The sequence below is a fragment of the Mesoplodon bidens genome (assembly GCF_964165515.1).
Source record: "Mesoplodon bidens genome assembly, chromosome: 8".
NCBI lineage: Eukaryota > Metazoa > Chordata > Mammalia > Artiodactyla > Ziphiidae > Mesoplodon > Mesoplodon bidens.
Window position 1 is genome coordinate 28,841,459 of NC_138165.1, and position 16,486 is coordinate 28,857,944.

At 33.0% G+C, this 16,486-nt stretch overlaps 1 protein-coding gene across 1 annotated transcript in view; it reads right to left on the reverse strand.

Moving 5' to 3' along the window:
- UBR3 (ubiquitin protein ligase E3 component n-recognin 3) overlaps positions 1–16,486 on the reverse strand; it is a 233,561-nt gene that overhangs the window by 45,176 nt on the left and 171,899 nt on the right. The window contains 3 exon segments of the mRNA XM_081243003.1: positions 8,776–8,861; positions 14,900–15,036; positions 16,220–16,432. Coding sequence (XP_081099129.1) covers positions 8,776–8,861; positions 14,900–15,036; positions 16,220–16,432 — 436 coding nt within the window.

Genomic DNA, 16,486 nt, shown 5'->3' on the forward strand with positions numbered 1-16,486 from the left:
AACAATGCTGGAAACTGCAGATAACTTCAACAGGAAACAGAATAGGCCAAATAACAATCAATACTTTTCACTATGTTTATATAATTCACTGTGTTTTTAAAATTTAGTCTGAGACCTATCAGTAAGAATGAACTCTAATATTTATTTAGCAACAAAAATATCTTTGAGAGAATTCCCTGGCGGTCCAGTAGTTAGGACACTGCGCTCTCACTGCCAAGGGCCCGGGTTTGATGCCTGGTCGGGGAACCAAGATCCTGCATGACACGTGGGATGGCCAAAAAAATTAAAAATGATAATAATAAAATAAATACCATTCTCTAATAAAGGAATCAGGGCTTTAAAGAAAATCTTCTATACTAAACACATATTGACAGTAGCAGATAGAGGATGAAGAGAATCTTTGATCACATCAAAAAGTTAAAGACTTAAAAATAATAGAAAAATGTATTAAACACCAACTATGTTCATGACATTTTAAAAGTTGAAAAGCAATTATACCAAGAAAGCATATTATTAAAATTTTGAATAATAACAGCAAAAGGAATAGATAACTTTTTTTGGAATGACACATTTTAAAGTTCTGAAGTTTAGACCTTCATTTATAAAAGGGTTTAGAAATGAGAAACATCATTAACTTATAGATGTGCTGTGATTTCAATAAACAGGCACCACTGCCTAGTAGGACCCAGGAAGTCCTGGATTTGAATCCAAGCTCTGTACTAGCCATGTGTCCTTGGGCAAATTACCTTAGTTTTATTATCTGCAAAACAGGGATAATATCAACTTTCTGGGCTGTTTTAAGTGATAGTAGTTATGGTAATAGCATACATCTGTAGTATGTAGACAGTGTGTTTATATACATGTACATACATGTATGGTTTCTAAGGATAAATTCCAAGTGATAAATTTAATATTTATAAATGAGAAAATACAGCTAAATTAGAGATTATGACTACATTAGGTCTCCACATAAAACTACCACTCCATACATAATATTAACATATATTTTTAACCTCTTCTCTCTCCTCCCCTGAACTTTTGGTACCACTCTTCCTTGGTTCTCCCCCAGCTTCTTCTCAATTACTTGTAAGTGTTCTTCTTCCTCTACTGAACTCTAAAAGGTGTCATTCTCCATAAGAAAGGAAAAGGGATCCCTTTCAACCCCTTTCCCTCTCATTCTGCACGCGCTACTTCACATAAGCTCAACTTCCACTTTTACCTGTAAGTTTACAATTCACAAATTTCTCTAGCACTTCATATGTTTGACAGGCACCACAAAGATCAATATATCCAAAACTAAATTGATTATATAGCCCAGCCTAGCTCCAATATTCATTTCCTCTTATAATTCCATCTGAATGACATCACTGCCCATGCAACATCCAAGGAAAAAACTGGGAGTCATCTCCCACATTCTTGCCCTCCATAGCCAGTGGATTACCAATCCTATTGGTTCTGCCTTCTATGACCCCTCTTCTCCTCTACTCCACCCCTACATCATTTCTCAGTTAGGTTACTCAACAATGTCCTCATTCAGTTTTATGTCTTTTGCTTCACCCCCTTCCAATTCCTGTAAACAATAAATCTATTCATATTATCTCATAAATGGTTGGTGAACCACTGAAAGAACAGGCATAGAAAGCGCTTCATGAGATAACCCCTATCTTCTTTTTCTGGTTTATTACTTAACCTCCTTTCCTCCCTTTACTTTAGCAACTATTCCCTAATGTGTCATATGGTCTCACTTTGTCTTTGCAAGATGTTCTCTCAGCCTAGAACAGCATCTTCTTGTTCTCCAAGCAAACCTGATTCATCTTTCAAGAGCCAGTTCAAGTGCTCCTCTGTAAATTTTTCTCTAATACCACACCTGAGACAGATGTGATCATCCCTTGCTTTAGGCATTCTCTACACTTGAGTTACCTTTATTTTAGCACTTCTCATACAGCCCTGTAATTATTTTTCACATTTTCCTCTCCTATGAGACGGTGAAATCTCTCTGAAAAAGACAACTGTTTCTTTTCCTCTTTGTAATTCCCAGGCTAGCACAGTGCTTGACATTTAATAGGATTTTTTTAAGCATACTGAATATTGTATGAATATGTCAACAATCCTATTTTTTAAAATCATATAATATAAGCCTAAAATTCATGATGGATTTATACTCTTCCTTTTCTGCTGTAATGACATACTGGCTTAGTAACCAAGAAAGAGGCCACTTAACTAGCCCTAATTTCACTGCCCCAAAGAAAGTGACCTCTCAACTCTAACTACTAAAGTAGTGCTTGACTTACTTGCTCCCACTATCTTCTTCCCCATGTTGGTTGCCGTGACAACTCACCTGGGACAATGAGCTCTATTTTCTGCAATGCCTAATCAAATTCTTTACAGCCGGGACAAGTCTAAGGTATTATAATGTACTTAATCACAAGAGAAACATATCATTACTAAAACAGAAAACACCATTGAAAGACTGATTTGTCGTTGAAAAAAACCAAAGATTTAAATATAAGAACTCTCAGCTGGAACAAAAAGGTAAGATTTAGCAATCTCTTCTATCTGTATCAATATTAAAGTAAGACTATTATACCAAAAAAATCTATAAAATAAAAACATAACTCCAATTTTATTGTGAAATTAAGAGTTTTACACATATGGCTATGAATACCATATACACACATGAAATACCGTTATGCCAATTTTTATGACTTGGGGAGTATCCACTTAAGGAGATGGAACACAAAGTTGTTACATATGCTTTTGTTATATGTTATATGTTTTTCATAACATATTTTTCAAAAATGCTTTCTAAACAGATGTTTACTGAGCTCAGTACCAGGTTGGAAATTCTGTGCCTCCATCAGTCATTTCTAAACATGTAAGAGTTCTAAACAGGCAGATTATTTCTTAGTATAACACTCATACTGGTCATTAAGACAGAAATACATATTAAAGGAAAGACTTATCCTAAAGACTTTTATAAACTGGTTCTGTCTAAAATTGTACCACTGTTAAAATTTACCTAAGGTAAACTTAACTGGGTCTGCATTTCCAGATCATTCAAACTCTTAGTTCTATCAGTGCAGTTATCACTGATTGAATACTTGGCAATGAAAAAAATTTCAACCTGCCAAATGACTCTCTAAATTACCATGAAAACAAATTTCAATTTCTCTATAACTTATTAATAATCAAAGTAAGGAAATGGTTCTGACCCATTTATCCTAGGGTGAATATAATTGGTGTGGATATACACTCTCACAGCAGAGTCAGCTTCCCCGGTTCCTCTACACAGTGCTGAGAAATTACCTGTGGAAAGATGGAGAGAACTCCCAAGTGAGAACCTGAAAACTTTTTTCAGCTCCTGCTGAAAAAAGGAGCTGCCCTGCCCTAAGCCAAGCAAGTTCTCAGGACCCCTACACCCTGACAGTGGAAATTATTATCTGTGGAACTTACTTCCTGGAATAACCACACCATTAACACAGGAAGGCCTAGCTACCTGGGCCACAAAGCACAGGACCTGCAGAAAAACTTTAAAGAATAGTTGAAGCCACTCTTCTTAGCTCAAAATCTTAAACCACACCTCTAACCCAGGCCACCCCAAATTAACAATGTATTTTGTTCCCAATAAATAAGTTATATCAGTCTTTGGGAATAAATCCCATTCTGTCCTTCTAACCCCATCTTTTAACAGGTCAAACTTCAGGTTTGTTAAGTGCTTTAAAAAAAAAAAAAAAAAAGACTAGGCTGAAAATTAACTTTTATCTTGCTTCTGGTCTCCTTACCCACCCCCAATTTGATGATGATAGTATTGAAGTAGTAGAAACAGTAATGTTGAGATTTACAGTCTATGAAGACTTGAACATACATTGTAAAACTGAGTTCTTACAACAATCCTCTGGTTGGATACTATGAAAAACAGAATCCATGAGATTAAATAAGCTTGCCATTAAACTATCTGCCCACTCATGAAGAGTGGAGTCTGAAGGCAATTTCTACATTTTTATATTAATTTATGTACTTTGACCACTATAATAATTTGGTGGCCAAATTTTCTTCTTGTTATGGAGTAACAAAAAGACTAGAACAAAAGTTGTGATCCAACCTATTTGTAGAATTCATAGTTTTTTTAAATCTGAAAAGGACCTTACTAAGCCATGGATATCAGAATTTTACCACTGTTAAGAATAAGATTAGACTACTTAATAGCAATTTTGTGATATTAAACAATATCTTTATGAAGCCTTACTGCAGGGTGAAATTAACATCAAAATAATTTTCTCTAACTCTGAATTCTCCAAAAATTCATTCTTTGAGCAACTAAAAAGACTTTGAGCTGCATGCTGCATGCACACATCTAAGCTGGATTGCTTTCTATGAATAACAAACACAGGGGGCAGTTTTCCACTGTGTGCATCATTTCTTAAAAAGATCATATATTATGTCAAAATTAAGTTAAAGCACCTTAAATGAAAATGTCAAAGCAAGGGTTTGCCTCAATCTTTCTCGACTAAAGTCCAATTTTTATCTCTATAAAATCATGAAATCCATTTGTGATATGAACTTTGGCTCCTTAGTTAAACTACAGTAATAAGCAGAAAGCTCAAAGATATAGAAAGATGTTGATCTAACTAAAGATAATTTAAAAAAATTATCCTCCAATATTAATAATTTATCAGTGACACCTCTTCCTCCCACCCCCACCCCAGCCACCGGTTTCAACAATTTCTGCTTGAGAAATACACTAAGAATATCATGGCAAAAAGTGTTGAAAGCCTGTGAACTTCACTGGAATCTACGGCATTCCATGTCTATTTTCAAATCACTTGAATGAAGAAATTGAGTAACTTTAATAAAATATTCTTAATAAAAAGTTATGCCTTCAATTTTTGCATCTGCTTTGTCCTACATCTGTTGCTAACCAAGTTGGTGGTACTTATCAGTACATATACCAATTTGTAACAAAAACTCCAAATTCACTCATCTTTCAAAACCTTGTTCAAATGCCACGTCCGCCAAAAGCTTCACTGATTTTACAAGCTAGATATGATCCCAAACCTCCAAATGTTCTAGAACTCTATCCATACCCCACTTTAGAACTTAACACTTTCTATCTTACAATAAGTTATCTAGAATCAGTCTTATCTGCTGAATACAAGGTCCTTAATGTCTGACCTTGCAGTGAATAAAGAGGAGGTCCACAGCTCGGACCTAGGAGTAAGGAGCAGAGCTGCCTGTGGAAGCTCATGAGACGGCTCACACCAGGGGCAAGGGGGAACCAGCCAGCAAACTGGTGAAAAAGAAAGGAGAGCCAACTGGTATCCAAGGAAGAAGGAATGAGCACTTGAGAAAATGTCTGAAGGAGTGGCGCAAAACAAAAATAGAATTCACAGTGAAAGGCTGGCCAAAGAAAATAGGCAAGATAACAGGAAGGATAGCATGGGAGATCCTGGAAATATTCCAAGGCAACAGTGTGCAGTAGGATATCTGTGACTAAGCCCAGGGGTGAAAGTTTTTAAAGGTTCTGCATCTTTTGGGACACTTAAGGGCAAGAGATATGTCTTACATAACTAAATTTAATGTCAGAGAACTGGGTTCAATTGCAAGTTTTGACATTTTCCAACTATATGACTTGGCAATGCAATCACTCTGAACTCCAGCTTCCTTTTCTATGAAAAAGAGATAACACCTATTTAACATGGTCATTCTAAAGACTAAATAATTTATGTGAAAGTACTTTATAAACTTTAAAACTACAAACGTAAGGTATTATTAAAATACCATAGTATGCTGCTATGTGAATTAATTTTGCTTTTTTTTTTTTTGCCGTACGCGGTTCTCTCACTGTTGTGGCCTCTCCCGTTGTGGAGCACACAGGCTCTGGACGCACAGGCTCAGCGGCCATGGCTCACGGGCCCAGCCGTTCCACGGCATGTGGGATCTTCCCGGACCGGGGCATGAACCCGTGTCCCCTGCATCGGCAGGCGGACTCTCAACCACTGCGCCACCAGGGAAGCCCGATTTTGCTCATTTTTTACTGTGGAAGATTTCCCAGACATATATTTATGAATGAACTTTTACTCTGATTGGATACTGGTCATTTTATCTCAATACTTCAAAAATGTGTTTGAATATGGAAGTGCTGAATGGCATTATTCCACGACAATTTGATTTCTCAGTATAAATTTGGCCAGTAATATTTTCTGCTTTTATTGTTGTAAATAGGTCAATCTTGTGCCCTGCCCCGCCCCCACTGTGTGTGTGTGTGTGTGTGTGTGTGTGTGTGTGCATCCATAATTATCTATCGGGCATTACACAAGCCATTCAAGACAAAATTTATTAAATTTTTTCTCGACTAAACTAAACTTCAATTTCATCAGGAATTTGTGATGGAACATTACTCCAAAAGTGTAACTTGCATTATCATTTGCTTAATTAGTGGAGCATTTTCTCATTCTCTTTCACCAAAATATTATGAAAAAGAGAAAAGACATTTTAAAAATGATATATTTAAGAGGCTGTAGAAAGTAATGAATGGGAAAAGGAAAATACTGACTTATGAATAGGGTCTAGAGAAAAAGAAATTTTTGTTTACTAATACCATTAGAGTTCTACTGGAAGATGAAAAAAATGAGATATTTGATCTAAGATCCTATGAAACACCTTCAATATGCTCTTGCATTAAACTTAAATTAGGTTTGAGTTAGGCTTCAGTAAATAAATACATTAACTTTATACACTTGCAAAATAGTGGGATTTTATAGAACATATAACATTCTGCATACATGATTTATAGAGCTTTTATAAATAATTAGGATAAATAATGCATAAGTAACTGAACAATACATCATATGAAAACTAAAATCAAAAACATCATGTACAACCTAAATATATAAAATTTTTTATTTGTCAATCATACCTCAATGAAGCTGGAGGGAAAAAGAACTAACATAACTGATAAGGAAAAAAAGAAAACTAAAAACAGTATTAACTTATATTTAGGATAAGCTTCATCACAACCTCTTCTATACTGGCGCATTGAAATCTCTTATTCACTAAAGGGGAAAATAAAAAGAAACAAAAGTCTGGAAGTAACTATCAATTTAACAATTTAAATTAAAATTGAGGGTGATAATTGAAGTGGCTGCTGCTAGACTTTTACTACTATTTTTAGCATTCTGGTTAAGTTCATCATTTATAAGCCTCTGTATAAATTTAAGTACCTCAGAGGGGGGAAAAAGTAGCTTTCTAGCATAAAACTAAAATTCCTTTACTAAACACTTTCTAACATAACAGTTTCTGGAATATTATCAGCTAATGCCAAACAACAAATTAACAAGAAAGAATAATTTATGGAAGTGAAATTATAGTTTCTGCCAATTCAAACAGACTAGAAGCTAAAACTCCTATTTATCAACAACTTCTATAAAACATACTATATCACTGGGTACAAGTAGGGTTTAAGTACATACATCAAGGGGTCAGTAAATACGGAATACTCAGTAAAAAAATAAATTCCAAAACCTTAAATTTCCAAGAACAAAGTGATAACACAAAATAAAATATCAAAATCTAGTACAACTAGTAAGAATTTTAAAAGTAACTTGGTTAAATTTCACATAAGTTCGTATCTTTTTTTTTTTTTGCGGTACGTGGGCCTCTCACCGCTGTGGCCTCTCCCGCTGCGGAGCACAGGCTCCGGACGCGCAGGCCCAGCGGCCACGGCCCAAGGGCCCAGCCGCTCCGCGGCATGCGGGATCCCCCCAGACCGGGGCACGAACCCACGTCCCCCGCATTGGCTTGCGGACCCCCAACCACTGCGCCACCAGGGAAGCCCAAGTTCATATCTTTATGTTAGAAATTTCAAGGTGTTTTTGATCAGTCTTTTGCTCTGAAGTCATTCCAAAATTACATATATATCTTCTTAAAATAATAACACATATTTTTGAAAAACTAATATATATTGATAATTTTAAATAATTACTAATATTTTTAGCATTTAAGAAAATATATTCATTTTTCAAAATACATTATGTTTTAAACAATTTTTATTTCCCATATCAATCACATTAGGAAATATTTTAACTCCATTGATTTGGGACCAATAATTAACTGTACATGACATTAAATAATATTACCCCTAGTATTCACATTAATTCTCTAAACAATGACTACACAGTGATAGCATCAAAACCATGCTCATGAAAAATCTACTTTAAGTTCCAAATGATACTTCTCAGAAATATACCCTTACAAAAAGTACTGAAGAATCATGCTCAGTTTACAATATGAAGCATATTCGTAAATAAAAGTAAACATATACAATTTTTATACATTTTAATACATTTGTGCACATCAAAATACAGTACGAATGCCTTCACTGATTAACAGCAGCTATTTATATAGAAATCTGTAGGTGACACGAATTGTCTTTATAAAAATTTTCTTAAGTCCAGACAACATAAAAATTCTTTAAAAGAATTTAAGTTTGAGGAAAATTTTTTATCGTTGAGAATAATACACTGTTTTAATTTTGAACCAACATAATTCTGATTAATTACTATGACATTTATTTACTGACTAATCATAGTATAGAAAGAGCTAAATGTTCATGATTCTTCTAAGATTAACCATTTAAAGCATATAATCACTAATAAAATTGATTATACAAAACATAAAAAGAATTTGAAAATACATCAAAAGACCACTTTGCCTATATATGCTTTCAAAATGAAATAATCAGAAATTTTTTAAAATTTAGCACTGCTTAAGACTTACTTAAACAAGACCTTTTACCAGCTGTGCTTGCACCACCTGAACATAAATTCCCTCCTCGATGAATTAATTCAAGTTCCAAATTGGTTCTGTAAGCAAAGCATTAAAAAATATCTTAGTCAATAGACTGAAGTAATACTTTTTGTTTTATTGATATGTCTGAATAAAACTAAAGTTCTTCAACTTTATTATTTGAAAAATTATAGTTTATGCAATATCAATAATAATCATATTTTATCTGATTTTAGAAAGTTAAAAGGGGAACAGTTTATCTACCCTTACTTATATGTTCATATTTATACCTGCAAAACTGCACACATCACAGTGTAATTGTTGCAAAATCCCAGATGTTGGCAAATACTAAAAACTAGGCCTTAAGGAAAAAAACTGCAACACATTTCAAAAACCCACATATGAATCTGATGAAAGAATCTGTACTCTGGCAGCCACTGATTAGGTGGTTACTGGCATATAACACACAAGGGCATACCAATTTTTCTATCAGAGAAATGGTTATCACTCACTGGAGCTTAGATGGCATCTAGAAACCAATATTAAGAAACAAAATCACTAACATCAAAGTGGCTATAAACAACACATATAATTAAACAGCAGTCTCCTTTATAGACTTCTAAAATTACAGTTTTAATAAAATACATTGTATAACTATTAACACTGCTAAACAACAATATTGTTCATATAGATTTGAAATTATATTTAGCGATTATTAGTTTACAGAATAGCAATAATTAGTAAACTGACATTTCAAAGATCAAATTGATGCCGAATCTAAAGATTTACTCAAAAGCAGTAACAGCAAAATAGCCAATAAATTTTGACAAAATAATAAATGAAAATTCTGAGTGACTGTATTTTTATTTCAACAGTATTAATAAACTTAAACACACCTTTATTTGCCACAACTAAAACTGAATAAACTAGTTTATATCCAAGATATGTATATATGGCACTAATAGTGAGATATCCCCCATCTTAAAAATAAATAAATAAAAGGCAACATTTCAAGTTTACTCTTTGCAAGTGAATTCAGGAAAGAACAGAACCCTATTTTATTTAAAACAAAACATTTTGAGCTGGTTTTGCTTGTATTTTGAACACAGAATGTTTTGAAATGTTATTTTCATATATTTACTTATAAATGCAAACTGTTAAAAATATTAATATTTCTAAATCTGTGTATTTGCCACCCATTTCTAAAGGAATGCTTTAATCCTCTCTACTCAGGAGGGAGAAAAGGCAATTTAACATTGATAATGTTCCTGCTCAGAGCTCCATCTGGTTGCTGCTGATAAGGGCATCTGTGTGACAAGGGAATTTTCCACCCTTCAGGTGATTTGCATTGCTCACTGAACTTCTAAAAACCTACCAGCAAGGAAGCAGGGACAAGGATTTCATATTAGTGGACAGAAAGCGAGCGGAGACCAGCATGTGTTCCTTCATCAAGGGAATATAAATGAGATCAATACATTTTGTTTTCACAAATCTTCTGTTGCCTAATCTGTAGAAAAAAATTAATGGCTATATTCTCTTATAAAAACTAAGATTTCCTAGATAGTACTTTTAAAAGAGCTAACCAGAAACGCGATTAATTCTTACAAATGAACGTCAGAACCAGAATGTCAACTTTTATTTCAGCATAATTTGCAAAAATTCATTAAAATATAAATACAATAACAAGTCTATTTATTTAATCATCAAATAAGATACTTTAAAGGATGATAAACATGTTACCAGAAATTTGATTTTAACGAATACTTGAAGGAAAACTACCAAATGTAATTATTTACTTCAGATTATGGTTGGAAGATCTCCTGTACAACATTCCTTCTGAGTTAAAAAAACAAAACTACCTATCCAAAGGGTTCGTATAATATCTAGGATTTAAAAAATCAATATGTCAGAAGCCCTAGCCATCAGCTTCTCCTTATTTAATTTATAACAAAATTGGCCCTTTAAGTCTTGCTAGAGAAAAGAACACACAAATGTGTCACATGCCCCATGTCTGCTTTTCCCTCCCTCACTGTTGAAAATCGTAACGCAATATTCTGTTTCTGCCCTCCTGAATGGATGATATAAAAATTAAGATGTATTGGGAGCAGAAGTTTTCCAAGCCCTTTTGTTCTTGGAGAAAAGTAGACTCAACTTTTTATATTTTCTAACACAAACACATTCAAATTAGTTTGGACGGGGAATAAAAAAGAAGAGAAAATCTCTACATTTGAAAGAAAGATTGCTTAAAGCCTATCATGGTGGCCACCTAGATACACCCATATAAAAACTCCTCCAACTATGCTCCAGTTTCTTTTTGCTTGACCAAGTATGCCTTCTACGCCTCGTTTAGCACTAACTTATATTTTTAGAGCTATAATTTGAAAAACAAACGTGTGTATAAACACACACACAGAGACTCCAACACATACTCGTATAGTGTGGGTTCAAGGCCTGAGCCTACCCCTACTAGATGACCAATTAATTCAATTTCTCAGAGAAGAAAAGATCTTCATCCATACCATGGCCTGGCCTATATTATCGAACACTCGGCTCAAGCTCTAACTCCTCCAAGAGTTAGGGAGAACTAACTCCCTTTTCTTGCAACAGGAAAGAAGCGCTTCTACACACTTTATATTTCAATTTGCTCATCTTCCCTTTTGAAGTTCTACAGCACTTTCTCAATATGATATATCTATTTAAAATATACGTATTTTTAAAATATTTATATTTTAAAATATTTTATACATTTAAAAAATTATATTGTTTTATACAGATTGATGTATATTAGTTTTGTCTCTCCAACTAAACTGTAAATTCCTAGAGACCAGGGACCATTTCAGATGCAGCTTCTATATCCCTGATGGTACCTAGCAAAGTGTTCAAACAATTCCCAGGACCTGAACACCTCTTTGTTTTGATATGTAGCCAGTGATAAGATTCTCTAATCCCTGCAGTTTATTATCATTATCTTGTTGACCCTTCCTTTAGTTTTAAAAATGATTCATTATTTGGTGTTTTAGCAAGCATTCTTCTTATTTCAAACATAATTAGTTTATAAAGTTTAAACTTATAATGCAACTAATGTATAAAGCAAGCTGCATTCACTCTACTCAACAGTTTACCCACTTATGACTTAAAGATGTCTCTCCATCTACATCTCAGTTACTCACATTTCACCTTCTTTCCATTTCCATGTTTCTCACATATACAGGCTAAGTGCTACTTACTAATAACTCTAGGCTATATATAACTTGGGTCCAAAATCTTTGGAGAAATCAATTACTCAAATTAGTGTGATTCATTGTTTCAATAATGAAATAATGAATTGGCATTGAAGTGAAAAAAGCTTTCTTCTCCAAAATTAATTTTCCATAATCCATTTGAATGACTGATATTTGCAATAGAATGTTTTTTGGAAATACATTAAAACTTGAATATAGTAATTTTGATTAATTTTAATGCAACAAAAAGAGATCATTCCAACAATTTCTTCTTTGCTGCCCTCAGAAAATCCTCCAAGGCTTCACCTTGCAAATAAAATTAAAAACAAAGAGATACATATTGTCCTACCAAAAAATAAAAAATAGCTCAAAAACAATTATTAAAGGACACAGCTTTACACGCTAGTTACCCACTAGAAATATTTTGTTTCTAAACATCAAAAAATTTAAGCTCCCCAAAGAGCAAACAAAATTACTTATTCAGCTGGGAGAAATTCAGTACTGGGAAACCAGGGTTGTAGCCCATTCAAATTACTAATGTCAAATACAAATACATTTGCACGTTCTAAGGAACTATACATTTAAGAATCACAACATTTAATTCAGAAGTTAAATAAATGAAATTAATTTTATTTCTAAATATTTTACTTACTTAACCATTTTAAATACTGCTAAATATTTCAATGACTACCTTTTAGGCATAAAAATGATCATAATCTGTAATCATAAGTATTTAATGAAACAAGGTTATATGCCAGGCAGAAGATAACTGTAAAGACCTGGTTTCCTACCTTGAAAAAGTTACATCTTATTCAAATAGAATACACATGCTTTTTCCCTTTAACTCATGTTTTTGTTAATTTTTGAGTCAATTTGTTTTTTGTGTTTCTTTTTAATGATTAAGTAAAACTTAGAGAAGGCATGCAATTTCACTGTGAGAACACTGCAATGGCCTGGGTAATTTTAACCAAGGATAAGGTTTTTAAAGGTTATATACTTTCACTTTTGGAATCATTATATTGTTGCTTTAGAGTTTACCACTAAGGATCAGAGAAAGATGGGAGGATGGGAGAGCATATTTTCTCCACTTCTCTATATACACCCTTAGTAAATAACATTTGACACCTGTCCCTGCTTCTATATAAAAGAGAAAAGCAAAAATATGTTGATTCAAAAAGTCTCCCATTATCACAGCAAGCTTTCTATAAATATTTCAATTAAAAATTATATATATATATTCTAAAATTATTTATATATTTAAACAAAGAAATAGGAATCCAAAACTTCTACCAAACTAAATTAAAATCAAATTATTTGATTTATCATACTACAGCAAAATTCCATGTACAGATCATTCCCATTCAACCAGGATTTTCTTATAAGGTCAATCCTAATAAAATCAAAGGCATAAATGCACAAGTGGCATAAATATGAGTGTGTATATATACATGCATTGAGTTGATCTACATCCATGTCACTTTTCTACATTATTACCATAATATTGTACAGAACTTTATGAAACCTTGAAACCTGGCAAAATTAAATTATATTCAATTTAGTTTTCACATAAAGTATATTTTATTGCAAGTATGTAATTGGTAACTCTTCAGAGACAAAATGTCAAATTAACTGTTATATCTTCCCCCAAAGCATTCTAGATAAATAACAATAGCCTAGGAATACACAGACTAGATAGTTACTTCCCAATCCATTAGATCCTTTTACATCAATCCATGTCCAGCACTTGCATTCTTAGACCAAAAACTAATGTTTCCTTATCCTGAGGTCTAACTTGCTTGCTGCAATTTTCTTAAGTCTGGTTCCATTTTTCCTGGGTTCAAAAGAGTACATAGTTCATTCACTCTTTTGTTACCCTCTGTTCCAGGAATGGGACAGAGAGAATGGTCATGATGAACTTCATGTATATATGACTTATAAAAGCTGAACTAAGGAGAGGAAAAAGGAGAACAGTAATTGAAAGAATACTATACCTCAGCTCAAGAAATCTGAGTTCTAGTCCTACTCTACCACTAATATGTTGCATGACTTCAAGTCACGTTATTTCTCTAAATCTTACCTATTACAATACTACTTGAACAAAATACAAAGTATGCTTCTAGAGATATCCAGGGGTCTACAATATCAGATCTGGCAGAATGTGTTTACAATTGTGCCTGCTTCTCTCCTATTTTTTTTTTTTTTTACAGTTCTCCATTTTCATTCAATTAAGTTTTCTAAAATTCCTATTTGGAATTATTTCTTAGGTATTGAACACCTACTCAGTAGATTAGACTATTTCTACCTAATGTGAAAGATGAGAAGCATTTACCTCTGTTTTCTTGAGACTGGTAGCTACTCACAGAAGTTTAGAACATGCCTGATCTCGTTTCGTCTCCTTTATCTGATTTTCTAAACCACCTATAGTCTTCTAGGACTTTACGAGATCTTGCATGAGCTTAAAACAAACAAAGTAAGTTCTTCTTACTGTTCTTATTTTTTTTATAAATTAGAAGTATTTAACATATTACAATGTTTTAGTTCTTAGTATTATCACTTTTTTGACAGGGTTAAACAGTGATTTCTTAACAACACCCTTCATATATAATACTCACATGCTTTGAGGTAGACATCTGTCCCAAATGTTAATAATATACTTTTCCTCATATATCCTATAATGCTTATTAATACCTAAACCAATATTCCATTAAAATAAAAACTCCTCAGAAAAATGAAGGAAAACTCTACTTTTACAGACCTTCTAGGAGGTTCTAAAACTAGCCATAATTTCAACCAACATTAAAAATATGCAACCTTTTTTCAAATAAATATGAATGAGAAATAAAATAAACTATTAACATTAAGTAAATATAAAAGTATATACTATGTATACCTACCTAGCAACAGAATACATAAAGAGAAAATCATTATCTGGTGAGCCTGGAGTCTTGCTATAGTCTCTATATTTCTTCTGAGTGGTATTTTTGATATCTTTCATTACAGATTCCATTTCTTTACTTAAGTTGGTTTCTGACTGTAAAAAACACAAACATACATATAAAGTTTATGTATATTCATTTTCCCTAATAAGAGTCTAACACTACATTGTTTATCATATGAGCACACTAGGAAGTTAAGGTTTAAAAGTCAAAACAGATGTACATTAGCTATGCACTATAAATATATTGACTGCACAAAGATAAAACAGATCAAGAGGCATTTTCTCTTATTTTAGGGACCTTTTATTCTAATTTTATATTGTGATCCAACAATGAATTAACCACACAAACTATATTCTAAACAAATTAGTATATGTCATTAAAATATCTTAGAATAGCTTCCATGCTTATAAAAAAATCTTTCATTTAAGTTCATTTTTTCAAGATTAATATTGATGTCCCTTACTTTAAGCATATTTTAATCACATAAAAATCTGGATTTAGAAAAGAAAAAAAACACATAGACTCAAAAATTAGTCTTCAATTCAGAAAAGGAGATGAATCTTTCTGATTAGCTTTAAACTATGAATTTCTGTTGAAAAAGTCAGATATTCATAGTTTTCATAAATTTACTGCATATACTGGGCATTGTTGTCACCCCTCTCAGGGACCATAAGATAAATCTATAATGAAGGTGAAATATTTAAGAATTTAAATCAAATAAATCCTACTGGATGGGATAAAAGATGGGTTCACTTAGACCAAATCTCACAGTAAAATAGACTGACTTATGGTTCGATCATATATACAATATTTTATCTCTCTAATACACACACACATACACACAAATGTATGTGTAAATCTATAATTACACACACAGAAAGTTTGCATGTGTGTGTATAAATACGTCATCTTAATTTTAATATACCTAATGGCATATTTTTAAATGATTAGATTGTGCTTTACATTGCAAGATACATCTATATAATGCTGGACTTTGTTTTTAAGTATTTCAACATAACCATATCTAAGCTTATAGGATATTTCATGATCTGAAAGATGTATATTAAAACTATAACAATTTAGACTAAGGAAAAGCATAGCCTTTAGTGATAATTTGTTGTTACTCTCATTTTTGTTTTTAATAACCACCAACAGAAGAGTAAAACCTCTAAAAGCAATTTCTACTAAATATATAAGGTCCAGAGTAATTTAGAAATAGAACAAAAATTAAAGCTGAAAAGCAGAGCTGAGTTAACCAGGATATTCCTGCCTTACACTGATGCTTACTGGGAAAGCTCCCGGACGTCCCTGCAGCTCCTCCACTTCCTTTATGAGATCTTGTATGCTTTTGTTACTAGGACGTTGCCAAAGGTTGTTTTCGACATTGCTTCCAGGATAACAAGGAAGAACACTGTTAGCAAACTGCCTACAGAGAGGACATGTGAATTCTCCTTTGTCCACTGAGAAGCCCTGAAGAACCTGGTCATTCTAAAAGATGAAACGAACATACAGCTATATGATACACACGTTTACAGAAAACAA